Genomic DNA, 16,147 nt, shown 5'->3' with positions numbered 1-16,147 from the left:
GTAACTTAAATGCTGAGAATTTCAGGGAGCATAAAAGGCAAGTGGGGAGTGTGTATTGATGTGGGTGTATGATCCCAGTAGGACAAGCTGCCTTTTCCACTCATGACAACCAGAAATGTCTTCTTGGGTCTGGGGCTGTGGCTCAGTGATAGAGCCCTTGCTGAGCATGTGCAAGGCCCTAGATCCACCCCCAGTACTGCAATCGAAAACAATAGTCTTCTTAGAGGTAAACAAGACATAAAGCCATGTGATAATCTATACAAATTTTATTTTGATATCAATTTGTATGGAAGCAAGCAGGTGTCAGCATTATGCAGGCACGGAAAACAAGGGAAAGAAAAAAATTCCAGTAATAGTTTGTCTTATATTTACTCCTCTTGGCTTCAACAAGGACAGGAAGCTTTACTGTTGCCTTCCTGTGGGAACTCCAGTTTCTGCACCTTGCCTTGCTGCCTCTCAGTATCACGATACAGCAGAGATTTCTGGGCCTTCAATCGGCAAGCCAGGCACATGAAAATTGACTCCACGTTCTGGCTCTCCTTGGGGTCCTTGGCTGATGTCTCAAACAAGAGCATGTTGTGGGCATCAGCAAATTTCAGGGCTAAGTTGGAGGGTACCTGGATTTGTTCCCTCAAGTCACACTTGTTACCCACAAGCACCTTTGGGACTAGTGGGGGCACAGCATGCCCATTGCATTCCTGGATCCACATTTTTAGGTTGGTGAAGGATGTCATCTTGGTGACATCATAGACAAATACAACTGCATGTACATTGCGGTAGTAATGCTCGACCATACTTTTGCGGAAGCGCTCCTGACCTGCTGTGTCCCACACCTGAACCTGTAATAAAAACCCATATGCGGTGTCAGAAAAGGAAACTGGAACAAACAAGAGAAAAAATGGTTCTGTAGCACTATAAAACGAGATTATAGGGCTGGAGAGATGGTTTGTGGTTAGGGCATATGCTTGCAAAGCCAAAGGACCGAGGTTCTATTCCCCAGGACCCACGTAAGTCAAATACACAAAGTGACACATGCATCTGAAGTTCGTTTGCAGTGGCTGGATTACCTGGTGCACCCATTCTCTCTCTCTCCTCCCCCATTCCTTTCAAATAAATAAATTAATTAATAATAAAATATTTAAAATGAGATTACACTGGGTAAAATGGCTCATGCCTTTAATCTCAGCACTTGGGAAGCAGAGGTAGGAGAATCACTGTGAGTTCAAGGCCACCCTGAGACTACATAGTGAATTCCAGGTCAGCCTGGACTAGAGTACAACCCGACCTCAAAAGAAGAGGAAGAAGAAGGAGGAGGAGGAGAAGAAAGTTTTCAAACTGGGCATGGTGGTGCACGCCTTTAGCCCCAACCTTCAGGAAGCAGAGATCACCCTGAGACTACATAGTGAATTCCAAGTCAGCCTGGGAAAGAGCAAGGTCCTACTTAGAACCTCCCCAAAATTGCACATGCATGTGCGTGCATGCGTGCGCGCGCGCACACACACACACACACACACACACACACACACACACACAATCTTTGCTGAGTGAAGACCTTATAGGGCTCCAGAGTCATCATTCTTTTCGTCAGTTGTTGGCTCCTCTTCATCATCCTCTAAGATCTTTAGTAGGCACTTCAAAAGTAATCTGCTTGGGCTGGAGAGATGGCTTAGTGGTTAAGCGCTTGCCTGTGAAACCTAAGGACCCCGGATCGAGGCTCAGTTCCCCAGGTCCCACGTTAGCCAGATGCACGAGGGGGCGCACGCGTCTGGAGTTCGTTTGCAGAGGCTGGAAGCCCTGGCGCGCCCATTCTCTCTCTCCCTCTATCTGTCTTTCTCTCTGTGTCTGTCGCTCTCAAATAAAAAAAAAATAAATAAAAAAATAAAATAAAATAAAAAAGTAATCTGCTTGGAGTGTTTTTATGTGTGTGTTATATGTATGTGTGTTCAGATGCATATACCCCATAAGCATTCATGCCAAAGCCAGGAGAGAACATCTGGTGGATTCTTACTGCTCATCTACATATTTCCTTGGGTTGAGGTCAACTAGGAGCAGCTGATGATCAGCGAGCCTGAGTGATTCTCTGGTCTCCATCCCTCACACTGGGATTGCAGACACTCATGGTCATATCCAGCTTTCTTTCTTTTTTCTTTTTGGTTTTTCAAGGTAGTGTCTTTTTCCAGCCCAGGCTGCCTTGGAATTTATTATATAATCTCACGCTGGCCTCGAACTCACAGGAATCCTCCTACCTCTGCCTCCTGAATGCTGGGATTAAAGAGGTGAAACACCACACCTGTCAAAGAGCAAGGGAAAGAAGTGGGCATGCCAGGGCTGCTAGCCACTGAAAATGGAGCTCCAGATGCACGTGCCACTTTGTGCATCTGGCTTTACAAGGATACTGGGGACTCAAACTCAGGTTAGGCTTTGTAGGCAAGTGCCTTAACCACTAAGCCATATCTCAAGCCTCCCTCCCACCCACCCCCCTTTTTTGGTTTTTCAAGGCAGGGTTTCACTCTAATTCTAATTATTCTAGCCTTACCCGATGCTGTTTGTATACACATGAGTCTGGCTTCTGGGTGGAGGGAAGGCTTAATACTTAATACTTTTCTTCATTGGAATAATTCTCTGCTTGCCTCTGTTTTATAACTTGAGGTAACTTCTCACTTTAATAACACGTGTGATTTTCCTTTGGTCTCTAAATCTACCACATGTGTATTTCCCTTACACTCCAGATCTACCATGTTGATGCCTTCTCTAACTCTAGGCCTGGTACCTGTGTAACTTCTCTAAACTAGGGGTAGCCATGGGTATAACTCTCTTTACTACTCATTTCTCATCTGAATTCCTTGGTCTTTGATTTCATATTTTCTCTTCACTATTCTTAAGCTCCCACTGTTTGCCCTCAACAAGGCAGATGTTATAATTGTTTTTTTTTTAAATCTCCCTATATATGCACCTGAGTTATATCTCCCACATGCTTGTGGCTCTACTCCAGTCCTTCCTTAAAAACAATAATTTCTCTTAAATAACTTTTTTGGTTTCTCTCTAGCCCAGGCTGACCTAGAATTCACTCTGTAGTCCCAGGGTGGCCTCAAACTCACAGCAATCCTCCTACCTCTGCTTCCCAAGTGCTGGGATTAAAGGCGTGAGCCACCACACCCAGATTATAAAATGAGCTTTATAAACTATATTCTTTGTGCTTGGCTCTACTCCAGTCTTTCCCTAGAAACCTCAATTTTTCTTAAATAAACCTTGTGAACTATGGAGCGTTTTTCCTGTGGTTGCCCATTTCCTACTTCCTACGTGTTTATGACTCTGCTCTAGCCTTCTTCCAAGATCCTAATTTCCCCACAGTTTGTGATTTCTCCTTAAATAAACTTGTTTATTTTTCTTTTCTTTTTTTTTGGGGGGGGCGGTTTCGAGGTAGGGTCTCACTCTAGTTCAGGCTGACCTGAAATTCATTATGTAGTCTCAGGGTGGCCTCGAACTCACAGTGATCCTCCTACTTCTGCCTCCCAAGTGCTGAGATTAAAGGTGTGCGCCACCATGCCTAGCTTCCTTAAATAGACTTGATAATTCATAATTTATCCTTCTTGAGTCTGTGTTTGTCAATTCTTTTTTTGTTGGTTGTTTGTTGGGTTTTTTTTTTTTTTTTTTTTTTTTTTGAGATAGGGCTTCGCTCTAGCCCAGGCTGACCTGGAGTTCATTATGTGGTCTCAGGGTGGCCTCGAACTCACAGAGATCCTCCTACCTTTGCCTCCCAAGAGCTGGGATTAAAGGCCTGTGCCACCACGCCCGGCTGTCTTTATCAATTCTTTGTTAAAGGTAGTACAGGACCCAAAATTGGGGTTCATAAACTTGGGGGACTTTCCTGAACACCAAAATCCTGCATCAGAATTTAGCAATCTCTGCCTGCAAGGCCTTCGTGCTTAAGTTCCATGCCCCTCTTAACCAATGAACCCTCTCCCCAGATCTGTTCTATAGCAATTTTCTCCTAATTGAAGCCTTCCCTCCTGAAGGGAGGGGAGTGATGCTCAGGAAACTCAGGGGGTCAACAAGTCTGGGACAGCTAAAACTTAAAATGTCACAAGGAGCCAGTTGTGGTGGTGCATGCCAGTAGGATGTTGCTAAAGAGGCAGAGGCAGGAGGATCAGGAGTTTGAGGCCAGCCTGGGGTACACACAAAAAAAGTCACAGGAACCCCTCCCCAAGTTTATAGAAGCAGCAAACAACTTCTGGGGAAGAGACTTTGCAAACAGCCAAGCCACCTTCAACTCATGCAGTGAGTTCTGAAGATGTGACTTCCCTGAGCTCTCACCTATGCTGTGGGCTTTTCAGTCATGCAACTGCCATTGAGTCATTCATACTCTTTTTTATTCATTCATACTCCTGTAAGAAACCCCTCACCATGCTCTGGAACCCCGTTAAACTCAGTGGTTCATCAAGTTGGACTTTGGTATAATTGTGCTTTGGTCTGTTATCTGAGCCCTGTCTGGAGTGAATAGAAATGTTTGTCTTCCCAGGGTACATGTTCCATACACCTGTCCTCAATCTCGTCCAGCTTCTCTTAAAGTCTCTTTTCTTAGCCAAGTGTTGGTGGCGCACGCCTTTAGTCCCAGCACTGGGGAGGCAGAGGTAGTGAGTTTATGAGTTTGAGGCCACCCTGAGACTACATAGTGAATTCCAGGTCAGCCAGAGTGAGACCGTACCTCAAAAAAAGGGGGGGGCTGGAGAGATGGCTTAGTGGTTAAGCGCTTCCTGTGAAGCCTAAGGACCCCGGTTCGAGGCTCGGTTCCCCAGGACCCACGTTAGCCAGATGCACAAGGGGGCGCACGCATCTGGAGTTCGTTTGCAGTGGCTGGAAGCCCTGGTGCGCCCGTTCTCAATCTCTCTCTCTCTCTCTCTTTCTCTCTCTCTCTGTCACTCTCAAATAAATAAAAAAATGAACAAAAAAAAATTAAAAAAAAATTTTCTTGGGAATTCCTATTGCACTTTGAATCTGTATCCCATCATTTAGACTGTATTTGTGTGTTCTCTGATTCATTAGTGTTTGGGGCCCTTTGCCAGCTAAACTGAAAGCAGTCCTTTTTTTGGCATTGGATTGCATATTGAAGTGGTCTCTATCATCATAATCATCATCAACAGTAGTGGCCTGAGCCAATAAAACTGCATGGTGGCATGTACTTTGTAATATATATATATATATATATTTTTTTTTTTTTTTTGAGAGAGAGACAGAGGCCCAGGGGCGGGAGTGGGGGTGGGGGTCGGTGCACCACGGCCTTTCAGCCAGAGAATGAATTCCAGATGTGTGCGCCCCCTTGTGGTGCATGTGGGGCATTGTGCGCTCGCTTGCGTCACTGCATCTCGATACGTGGTACCTAGAGATTGGAACATGCATTGTTATGCTTTGCAAGCAAGTGCCTTAACCGCTAAGCCATCTCTCCAGCCCCAGTAGCACATACTTTTAATCCCAGCATTCAGTAGGCTGAGGTTGGAAAATTGCCATAAGTTCAAGGGCAGTCTGGGGTACAGAGTGAATTCTAAATCAGCCTGGGCTACAGTGAGACCTTGACTCAAACCAAATAAATAAATAAATAAATAAATAACAACAACAACAAAAAAAAAACTACAAGCAGTCTAATAACCTAGGTATCTGCCCAAGCCATTTCAGAGACAGCATCTGAATTTGGTTATATGCAAAAAAAACCACATAAATCCTCAAAAGTTGTTTGTTTCTGCAAGCACAGACAAAAATTATTTTCATTCCTCCCACCTCTCTGGTGCTGTGGACAGGAAGACAGTGAGGATGGCAGAGAGAGGAATGGAGCTCAGTGGGAAGAAAGCAGTCCTAGTCCAGGAATATCATTATCACTTGGCTCCTGATCGCCGCTTCCCTCCCCCACTCTCCAGTAGTCTCAACTCTTGCCTCCCAGTAAAGCTGAATCCCCCATCAGCCCTCAGGCATGTGGCAGATGCTTTAACACCATGAGCTCAAGACTCTAAAAATACCTGCAGGAACAGGGTTGGGAATGGGAGTGTGGGAGGTGTTTGAGACCAGTAAGGTTGGCTATTTGGTTTTCTTTGGCTTCGTAATTGTGTATACCACCCAAGTTGCTGGAATTGTGTGGAAGGCCTCTCTCTTGGAGACCTTCTGTGCCTCCTTGCAACACTGTGCAGAAAACCTTGTGTGGTGGCACATGCCTTTAATTCCAGCGTTTGGGAGGCAGAGGTAGGAGGATCGCCGTGAGTTCGAGGCCACCCTAAGATTACATGCTTATTACTTAGCCTGGGCTAGAGTGAGACCCTACCTCGAAAAACAAAACAAAACAAAACAACAACAAAAAAAACACCAAAAGGAGAGAAAACCTAATGCCTTTAATTTGGCGGCTTAGAATTTCAATGGTAGGTACTGTTCCCATTGTAGCTCTTTTATAGGCCCTCTATATAAGTACTGTGGTGAGCCAAGAGCCTTGAAGCAGACTGTAAAAAAAAAAAAAATCAAAACAAAGCAGAAGAACCAGAGGCACGGTCTCTAAGCCCTCTGAAAGGGAGAGGCATAAGTCAGGTTCACTGGACACATGGAACAATCTCTTCGTGTTTTGGGGTTTCAGTGTTCCTCACAACTCCCTAGCCTCTGCCAAAGAGTGAAACCTGCTTCTTCTCCCCTTCTCTCCTTTCCCAGTGGTCAGGGCTGATATCTGCCCCTTAGTCACGCATGCACACGCTCCAGGTCCTCCTTTTTTTCTGCATAAGGCCAGTCAGCTGGAATGCACATCTCTGCTCAGACCGTGTGCTTGTTAGGTATCTGTCCTTAGGCAAGTTGCTTCCTCTATCTGGAATCCTCATCTGGAAAATGAAAACAGCAAGCACAATCGTGTAGGGACGCTGTGAGCATTAGAACTCCTTGTTGTGTACATGACACTGCCTGACAGCCGTCCCTCAGTACCAGTGAAGAACTGGTTCCAGAACCGCCACCATGCCAAAAAATCACAGACGCTCCCGAGTCCTGCACATAAAACGATGCGCTGTTTAAATATAATCCCCCACACTGCCTCCTAGATGCTCTAAGTCATCTCTAGATCATTTATAATATCTAATTCAATGCAAATGCTACACAAATACTTGGATTGTTTAGGGAATAATGACATGAAACAAAGTCTGTACATGTGCATGAGACAGATGGTTGTTGTTTTTTCCTAAGTATTGATCTTTAGTTGCTTGGATTTAACTGTATATACTCTCTCTTCCTCCCTGGACTGACCCCATCGCTAATTCTACACGGAGAACAGACTGATTGCAAAGGCAGCACTCTGGCTCCCCCTTAGTGGCAGAGTAAATGACTAGACATTTATTTCTTCCAGGAGTTTCACTTTCCTCAGCTCTGTAGTGGGATGCCATGGGCCTCCCTGTGATTGTCAGGATGATCTGATGAAATAGCCCATGAGAGGGAGACTTGGCCAAGTGTAAAGTGCTCTGCAAATATTAGTTGTTATTGTCTCAGAGAGCCCATCAGCCCTTTTCCGTTAGCATTGCCTTGGATCCACTGGTTCTTACCCTGGAAAGCTTGGCTCCGGAAGTTGAAACAAAGCCAAGGCAAGGGCAGTCTGCAAGGGAGAGCCAGAGGGAGGGGTGTGTCAACATGCCCTGGGTGGCTGGGGGGCAGGCCCAAATTGATGGGGTGCTGGAAGAGGGTTACGTGGCACAGTATAGGGAGCTGTCACAGAGAAATAGAGCCTTTTAACCATTTTCATGGGCCTATGTCTGCCCGACCAAGCTTCAGCAAGCCCGCCATTCCATGTGTGTGCTCTTAACTGGTCTGGGTATCCCTTTTCTCTAGGGAACATATCTGGAATTTTTCTATAGATAAGGCATGAACGTCCTTTTGCTGGAGGCCAGTTGGGGGTGGGGAGAGGGCAGAGGTACACAAAAGGGAGATAAATACATCTGCAATGTTAGGGGAATACCCTAGTGGATGATAGGGAAAGTTTGGATCTTTTTCCAACTAGCTGCGCATCTATGTCTCAGATGATCACACAAAGCTGACACAGAATGGCACAGGAGGATGAACACAGATGGGGGCGGGGGGGTCGGGGACAAAGGAGACAAACATTGATGGATAATTAACCATTAAGCTCACTGGCAGAAAATGGAAGCTTAGAAGTCCTATGGAAGTCATGATGTCATTGTGACTGCAGGCAGTTTGTGAGCTCAGTCTTCATCCACTCAGCAATATAACCCAGAAAGGGGCTTTGCCCTGGTGATAAGCAGCAGGTCAGAAATCCATAGTGTGGGCCATGCCTGCCCACAGTGACGGCTGCCCTGCAATTTACCTGGTCCCAAAGGCTGGGTCAGAGGGGGTGCTCTGCCTATAGGAGAACCAAGCTCCATAGGAAGGCTGCTTCCTTGACAATTTCACAAGAATGGCCCCAAAATTTGTTCCCAAGTCTCTTCTCTACTACCTTAGTCCTACTCATCGTTTTCTAACGCTGTTAGACTGAGGTAGACTTCATATAGTTTAGCTAAACATGTAGGTAACAAACACATAATGCATTATGGTTATTAAGTGAAGCAGCGACTTCAATCTTCCTTTGAGGGTTGGGGGAAGCCACCTAGATTGACCACAAAAAAAAAAGCTGGCATCTTACCTGGAGAGATGGCTTAGTGGTTAAGGGCTTGCTTGTGAAGCTTAAGGACCCCAGTTCGAGGCTCAATTCCCTAGGACCCTCGTTAGCCAGATGCACAAGGGGGCGCACGCATCTGGAGTTTGTTGGCAGTGGCTGGAGGCCCTGGCGCTCCCATTCTCTCTCTCCCTCTCCCTCTCTCTCCCTCTCTCCCTCTTTCTCTGTCTGTCACTCTCAAATAAATAAACAAACAAAACCTGGCATCTTTCCCATATGATATCCCTCCATGTTGCTGTCATAGATAGCCTGCTGGATGAATGAATGAGAGATTGATGTACTCTACAAAGCCTGTCAGTGTGAAGGCCAGAAAGAGCACTGGAAAAGGATTTAGTAGACCTTAGTTGTAGGTCTAGTCTTGTATGATCTTGAGCAAGACACTTTCCTTCTCTAGACCCAGTTTCCTACCTGTACAATGGGGATGGTGGATTAGAGAATCTCTAAGGTCTCTGCTATCTCTGAACATTCTGTGATTCTCATGTGCAAGGTAAGACAGCCAAGGTGCTAAAAGTAAACTCCTAGTACGCAGTTCAGTGTCTGGGTACAGGTGAAAGAGACTTTCTTTTTTCTTTAAATTTTATCTATTATATTATTTAGATAGTTGTGCTGAGAATGGATCCCAGAACTACTACTGAACTGTATACTACAACCCTGAAGGAGGATATTTAAAGGCTCCTGGGTCCTTGGACTATAGACATCCATCTCTGGCCTAGAAGATGCAGCAAGACCCACCGCCTGGTAGAGTACTACGTCCAGTCTAGAGGGCTGGATTGCCCCCTAAAGTATAATGCAAGCTAAAGAACATGGGCTCTGGATCTGGGTTGAAACCCTGACTGTTACAAGGAAGGATGAACTGAGAGATGGTGAAATGCTTGGGCTCCAGTCATAAGATTCATGTGGGGCTGGAGACAGGCACTAGTGGTTAGGGTGCTCGCCTGCAAAGCCAAAGGACCTAGGTCCAATTCTCCAGTACCCACGTAAGCCAGATGCACAAGGTGGCACATGCGTCTGGAGTTTGCAACCGCTAGAGGCCCTGTCATGCCCGTTTTCTCTCTATGTCTGCCTCTCCCTCTCCCTCTCAAAATAAATAAATATTTGAAAAAAAAAAAAAGATTCATGTGCCAGGTGTGGTGGCGCACGCCTTTAATCCCAGCACTAGGGAGGCAGAAGTAGGAGGATTGCCATGAGTTCGAGGCTACCGTGAGACTCCATAGTGAATTCCAGGTCAGCCTGGGCTAGAGTGAGACCCTACGTCAGAAAAAAAAAAAAAAGATTCATGTGTCTGTGGGCAAGCTATTTTATCTGTCTCAAGCTCAGCCTCCCTGTCAACTGCCAATGATAAAAATCCTAATGTGAGTATCAAATGAAACAATGCTTGCGGGGCGTGGTGGCACATGCATTTAATCCCAGCACTCAGGAGGCAGAAATGCCTCTTCTGGGCTTTGTTTTAGTCAATAAATACATGTTGGGGCTGGAAAGATGGCTTAGCAGTTAAGGCACATGCCTATGAAGCCTAAGGACCCAGGTTCAATTCTCTGTGTTCCACGTGAGCCAGATAGATGTACATGGTGGCACATGTGTCTGGAGTTCGTTTGCAGTGGCTAGAGGCCCTGGTGCGCCCATTCTCATTCTCTCTCTCTCTTTCTCTCTGTCTCTAATAGATAAATAAAAATAAATCTTAAAAAAAATAAATACATGTTGTTGTTGTTGCTGATAATTATTACCATTCATTTAGGTTTTTTTTTTTTTTTAAGTTCATGCTAACCAGGAAACAAGGGATTGTAAGTGTTACGATGAGTTATGGGTAGGGGCATGGTAATTGGAGAGACCAGTGAGGCCTCAGTCCCCTAGAAATAGCCTTGATAATGAAGAGTAGCTCCAAGTACAACAAACTGGCCATCCCCTGCAGCGGTTGTCATATGTACTACCTTGGGACACAGGGGGGCCACCCTGGAGAGTTCACTCCTTGCTCTGGCACTGAGAAAAGCTGGCCAAGGGCTCTCTACCCCTTTCCTGCCAGGGCATCTATTTTATAAGCTGACAACTTACTATTGCTGGCTGTGGTCTAGGGCTACCCTGGCCTGTCACAGCGAACTTTTCTCTCTCTCCTGAAAGGGGATGGTCTTTGGCAGTCACCTCCTAACAAGGCTTTGGCCCTTGTTTCTTGAAAGTCGTCCAAACATTGGGAAAATCTTCTATCTTGATTACCTGCTAGCTCCCGGGCTCTGCCATTTCCCACAGACACGCTAGTCTCTCACCTGCCAGCTTTGGCCTTGATGTTTCAGCAGCTTTGCAAGAGGAAGATTTACTGTCTCCCAGTTCCCAGCCTCCACAGAGATTTCCTGCAGACTCTGCCCTCAGAGCACTCCTTGAACAGGGTCACAAGGCTTTGTCCTCTTCCAAATATCATCTTCCCCCAAAAGCCCATATTAAGCACTTATCTGCACGTGACATGGTGTGGTGCTGAGCTATGTGTCTAGTGAGTCACACTGTCACAGGCTCTGCCCTCTGGAAAAAAAAGTCTGGGATTTTTTGGCAGACACTGTGAAACCCAGCTTGGCTAAATACAGAGGTGGTAGAAGGGGAGGAGTGGCTTAAAAATCTCCCTAAGGCCACTGACTGGGTGGTGAATTCCTCCACTCTACCTACCTTTGCTTACTTCTATATGTCTTCCCCTCCTCTGTCCTCCTTCTTCCCTCTCTCTCCTCTCCTAGATTCCCAAACACTTCTTTCTTTCTTACATTCAAATTTCACATGGATTTCTCTCTCCCTGCTTTAAGTCCAGGAATTGACTCATACTACTCGATTCTTAACAAATGATAACATTAATCTTTAAGGATTTTGAAAGTTTATAAGTGCATCTATTAATATATTTCTACTTTGGATAAAAAGTCATGTCTTAGAAAGAAGTGACTGGAGTACTGAGTGACATCTCGATCACACCTTCCAAGGCTCAGGGTCTAATGCAAAAGAGGTGGTGGAAAGAATGTAAGAGCCAAAGGAAGGGTAGGACTCCGTACAATGTGCTCCCTCCAGACATAAAATGGCCTGGATATCCATGACCTCACAGTGCCTGACACTACCTACACAAGACCATCATAAGAGGAGGAAAAGATCATGAAATCAAAATAAAAGAGAGACTGATTGAGAGGGGGAGGGGATATGATGGAGAGTGGAGTTTCAAAGAGGAAAGTGGGGGGGGAGAGGGTATTACCATGGGATACATTTTATAGTCATGGAAAATGTTAATAAAAATTGAGAAAAAAATAAAAAAAATTAAAAGTTATGTTTTACATGTTCCAGAATTTTGTTTTGTTTTGTTTTTCGAGGTAGGGTCTCACTCTGGTCCAGGCTGACCTGGAATTCACTATGTAGTCTCAGGGTGGCCCTGAAGATGTTCCAGAATTTTATAGCCTTTCATTAAGCACAGTAGAGGAAGCCCTAACCCATTCAAACATAAGTGTGTCTTTAGAAACGATAGGGGTAGATACCTACTTTAACTTTAAAGTGATAGGTAGTAACTCCCCAGAAGTATAAGGAGAAAAAAATATATCATAAATTCAAGGAATGCTCTATCTCCCTGAACCTGGGACACTCCCTTATCAGGACTGAGTGACCTATCTTCCTGATACGTAGTGGCCCGCTTCTGAAGCCATTTTAAAATGCAATCATCTTATTTTATTTTATTTGTATTTTTTATTTTACTTTTGTTTTTCAAGGTAGGGTCTCACTCTAGCCCAGGCTGACCTGGAATTCACTATGGAGTCTCAGGGTGGCCTCGAACTCACGGCAATCCTTCTACCTCTGCCTCCCGAATGCTGGGATTAAAGGCATGTGCCACCCCGCCCGGCAAATGCAATCATTTTAATAATCAAGGAGTCTTGCACAATTTGGAGTGTTTCATCACTCTCCCCAGTTACTCAGTTCTTCTCTGCACTTTACTCAGAAGAGAGGTCTTGTGGTCATTTTGGCTGTTTGACCAGCAAGAGGGTTGCCTTCACCTTGGCCCTCTGTAGAGTTCAACTATAGGCTCAAGAAAAGACCAACTGTGGGCTGCAGAGATGTTTCAGTGGTTAAAGAAAAGGCCAACTGTGAACGTAGAAGAGTTGGCCTCCACTGTTCTCTATGCCTTTTAGGAGCTTCTCTCCCCACCATCCTGCCCCCTCCCATGAAACACAAATCTGTCCTTGCTAGGTACCCCCCCACTCCCACAGCCACCACCTGCCCATAGTCCTGTCCTTCTGAGTTTCTGCCTTTACTGAACTAAAGGGGAACACAGATAATTGCACAGAACTATTTGTATCTAGCCTGTTTCTTCAACTATGGGGGTAGGAGGCACTTCTCTTGCTCTCATATAAGTCCTTCTATAGTTCTATAATACGCCTTCTGAAGACAATGCCAGTAGCATGAGTCATGGACAGTTCATTCATTAGGTTCCTCCACACAAGTAAAGAAGCTATCATCTGAGGATTTCTCCCAAAGAACAAGTTCTATTGATTATGAAAAATCAGCAAGTTGACTCTGTCTCAGTCTTTCAAAGGGCCGTAACCACTTCCCCCACTCCACCCTCATTCCAACACTCAGCCCTGGTCTTAACTCTGAACTGCAATTTCAAATAAATCAGCTTTCATTCTCAGTGAATCCCCATCCTTCCCTCCCTGCTAATGTCACAGGGTTTAGCCAAAATGGCTTTTGCAGCCTATTGGCACTCAAGAGACAGAAAAGACCTCAAGATGTGTAAAGTGCTTTGGGATCCAGCCCACAGCCTAGGAGCAGGGATGCCTCGTGCTTTCCTCTGCCCAGGGGTGCTGCCTACTGTCAAGGATGAGACCAAACATGCTTTTCCTGGCAGGAGCTGTCAGGAAGGGGTAAAGGGTAAGTGAGAATGCAACCACTCCCGCTTTCCTGAAAAACTGGGTTAGATGGAGATGGAGCCACTCACTGAAAGAGGCCAGAAAAGGTAAGGAGGTGCCCAGGGTCTTGAGCTTGGCAACTGGCAGGACATTTATAACCACTAAAGCTATACCTCCGGCGAAGCCCCCTCCCAGGGCCCTCCCTTCCCCGACCTAACCCGTGGATCACCTTGATCTTCTCGCCCTCGATTTCCACCGTCTTCTCCCTGAAGTCCACACCGATGGTGGCCTCAGTCTTGTCTGGGAAGGTACCTCCACAGAAGCGGAAGGTCAGGCAGGTTTTGCCCACGTTGGAGTCCCCAATTACGATGATTTTGAAGATGCGAATCTGCACGTATTGGTCCAGCGATGAATCCAGCTCCAGAGATGCCAGGCCAGCGGCTGAGGCGGGCTGCAGGCTCCCATGGCCCAGGATGGGCTGCGCCATCTCCCTGGGACCAGACCGGGGTCCCAACCCCCCTCGAGGGCTTCACACAAAGAAAGCAGCCACGTTAGTGCGCTCAAAGGCGAGCGAGCTTTGTGCGTGTGTGTGCGTGTCGGTGAGTGTGTGTCCGCCTGGGTGTGCGTGCACCAGCAACGTGAGCGCGCGCGCGTGAATGGGGTGCCTCTTACCCCAGGCACCCCTCCTCCTTCTCCAGTACCCCCTCTGTGCAGCTCTGTAGCACCAATACAAAAGCTAGGGAAAGGAGAAATGGGGGCGTGTAGGCAAGCCGCGAGCCTTCTGCCTATTTGTGAGCTCCGGGGTTGGACCTTTGCCGGTGCCGCGCCTTTGCTTAGACCCTCCCCTGCCTGGACCCCAGGGACACACCGGAGGGAGGAAGCCTACCGAGAACGGGGAGAGGGGTGGACAAAGTGGTATACATCATCCGGGATAGACTTCCTTTCTCCTGGCCCCCATTTATGCTGTGGTATTCGGGATGCTCAGACCCACTTGCTCGGCGCGCCTAAGGTCAGTGGGCAGTGAGCACAGCTGGGGAGGACAAAGAAAGCTGTATCCCCCAAGGTGTCACTGGAGCGCTTTGGCCTCGGTGCCACACCATCCGGGGGGTGGGGTAGGGACCAGAGATACCTCTTTCACCTCCAGAGCGGCCGACGGCTGTGCCGCGCCTCCTCCGTAGCTCCCAGCCACCACTCCCACTCCGCCGGCGCCCAAGTCTTAGGATCAAGGGATGTTCGGTCTTATTGAGTCAGCAGGTGCACTCTCGGTGCCCAAGGAACCGGGGAGGGCGCTACCAAGACACGCCGTGGGTTGTGGGGAGCGCAGCTGAAATGAGGGAGACGGGGGCGCGGCTGTACATGTGTAGGGATGTTACTGTTTCTGTCAAAGACTTCCCAGAGGCGGGGGGGGGGGGGGGGAGCGCGTACCAGGCACCAACCTCCCCTCATCACACCACGAGCGCACATCCTCTGAATGTTCAGGAGAACGGCTCCCATTGGCTGCCGCAGTCGGTTGTGTTTGGCTAGCCAATGGGAAAAGCCTGCCACGGGTGAGCGCCATGCGGAGGATAGGAGAAGGGGGATCTAGTGGTGGTAGCTCCAGCAACAAAATGAATTTTGTTTCTAGGGCTAAGCATTACAAGCCCCGATGAGGGGACTTAGGTCATGGCATAAACCCCATGGTGCCTGGAATTCCCAAGACCTCTATACAGCCACAAATCCTATCAGAATGACGGGAGTTTCAAGGGGAGTTGAGCATCTTCACCCCTCCTGCAACCAAATGTAAAACAAAGTGGTTGGGTCTAATTTGCCAGAAGCCTAGATTATACTTGGATGATGATAAATGAACACAACTTTCTTATGGTGTTTAGAGGGCAGCTTTCCAAGGCTTACTGATCATAACACCGCTTGGTCAAGACCTATATTCCATCTTGCAAAGTGCCTTGCACGTTCAAAATTTGTTTAAAATCAACTTTCCTTAAGTATAAGTTGAATTCAATAAAATCACCCATTTATTGGGCTGGAGAGATAATTTAGCAGTTAAGGAGCTTGTCTGTGAAGCCTAAGGACCCAGGTTCAATTCCTCCAGTATCTACATAAGCCAGATGCACAAGGTGGCCCATGCTTCTGGAGTTCCTTTACAGTGGCAAGAAACCCTGGTACACCTATTCTCTCTCTCTCTCTCTCTCTCTCTCTCTCTCTCTCTCTCAAAAAAAAAAAAAGCCCATGCCTTTAATCCCAGCACTTGGGAGACAGAGGTAAGAGGATCATCATGAGTTCAAGGACAGTCTGAGACTATATAGTGAATTCCAGGTCATCCTGGGCTAGAGCAAAACCCTACCTCAAAAAAGAAATGTTAAATAAATAAAAAATAAATAAATAAAAGAAATGTTAAAAATGGGGGGGGCAGGGACTGGGGCGGTAGCTGTGCTTGGGGTATAGTGCTTGCCTAGCATGCATGCAGCCTGGGGGATTTAGAGGCAAGAGGCTTAAAAGTTTAAAGACAGCTTCAGCTACATACCAAGTTCAAGGCCAGCTGGACTACAGTAAAATGCTATCTCAAAAAAAAAAAAAAAATATATATATATATATATATATATATATATATATATATATATAT

At 46.5% G+C, this 16,147-nt stretch overlaps 1 protein-coding gene across 4 annotated transcripts; it reads right to left on the bottom strand.

Annotated features, from left to right (window-relative positions):
- Positions 1 to 251: 251 nt before the first annotated feature.
- Positions 252 to 14,917, bottom strand: Rab33a (RAB33A, member RAS oncogene family). Of its 4 annotated transcripts, XM_045140845.1 has the most exons (4): positions 14,660 to 14,917; positions 14,417 to 14,560; positions 13,760 to 14,057; positions 252 to 839 (listed from the first exon to the last, which is right to left on the bottom strand). In XM_045140845.1, the coding sequence occupies exons 3-4, from the start codon at positions 14,015 to 14,017 to the stop codon at positions 384 to 386; spliced, it is 714 nt and encodes a 237-aa protein (XP_044996780.1). In that variant the 5' UTR covers positions 14,018 to 14,057; positions 14,417 to 14,560; positions 14,660 to 14,917; the 3' UTR covers positions 252 to 383. The 4 variants fall into 4 exon arrangements, with proteins under 4 accessions (XP_044996780.1, XP_044996782.1, XP_044996781.1 ...); XM_045140847.1 differs by lacking the exon at positions 14,417 to 14,560; XM_045140846.1 differs by lacking the exon at positions 14,660 to 14,917 and having other exon boundaries at positions 14,417 to 14,653.
- Positions 14,918 to 16,147: the final 1,230 nt, after the last annotated feature.

This window comes from Jaculus jaculus, chromosome X, assembly GCF_020740685.1.
Source record: "Jaculus jaculus isolate mJacJac1 chromosome X, mJacJac1.mat.Y.cur, whole genome shotgun sequence".
NCBI classification, from domain to species: Eukaryota; Metazoa; Chordata; class Mammalia; order Rodentia; family Dipodidae; genus Jaculus; species Jaculus jaculus.
Note: the sequence above shows the minus strand (reverse complement) of the source record. Positions and strands in the feature narration are given on the sequence as shown.

Coding starts and splice junctions, on each gene's coding strand:
- Rab33a (XM_045140845.1), bottom strand. CDS start 14,017: ATGGCGCAGCCCATCCTGGGCCATGGGAGCCTGCAGCCCGCCTCAGCC. Junction 840..13,759: donor TCGAGGGCGAGAAGATCAAG/GTGATCCACGGG, acceptor TTTTTATTACAG/GTTCAGGTGTGGGACACAGC.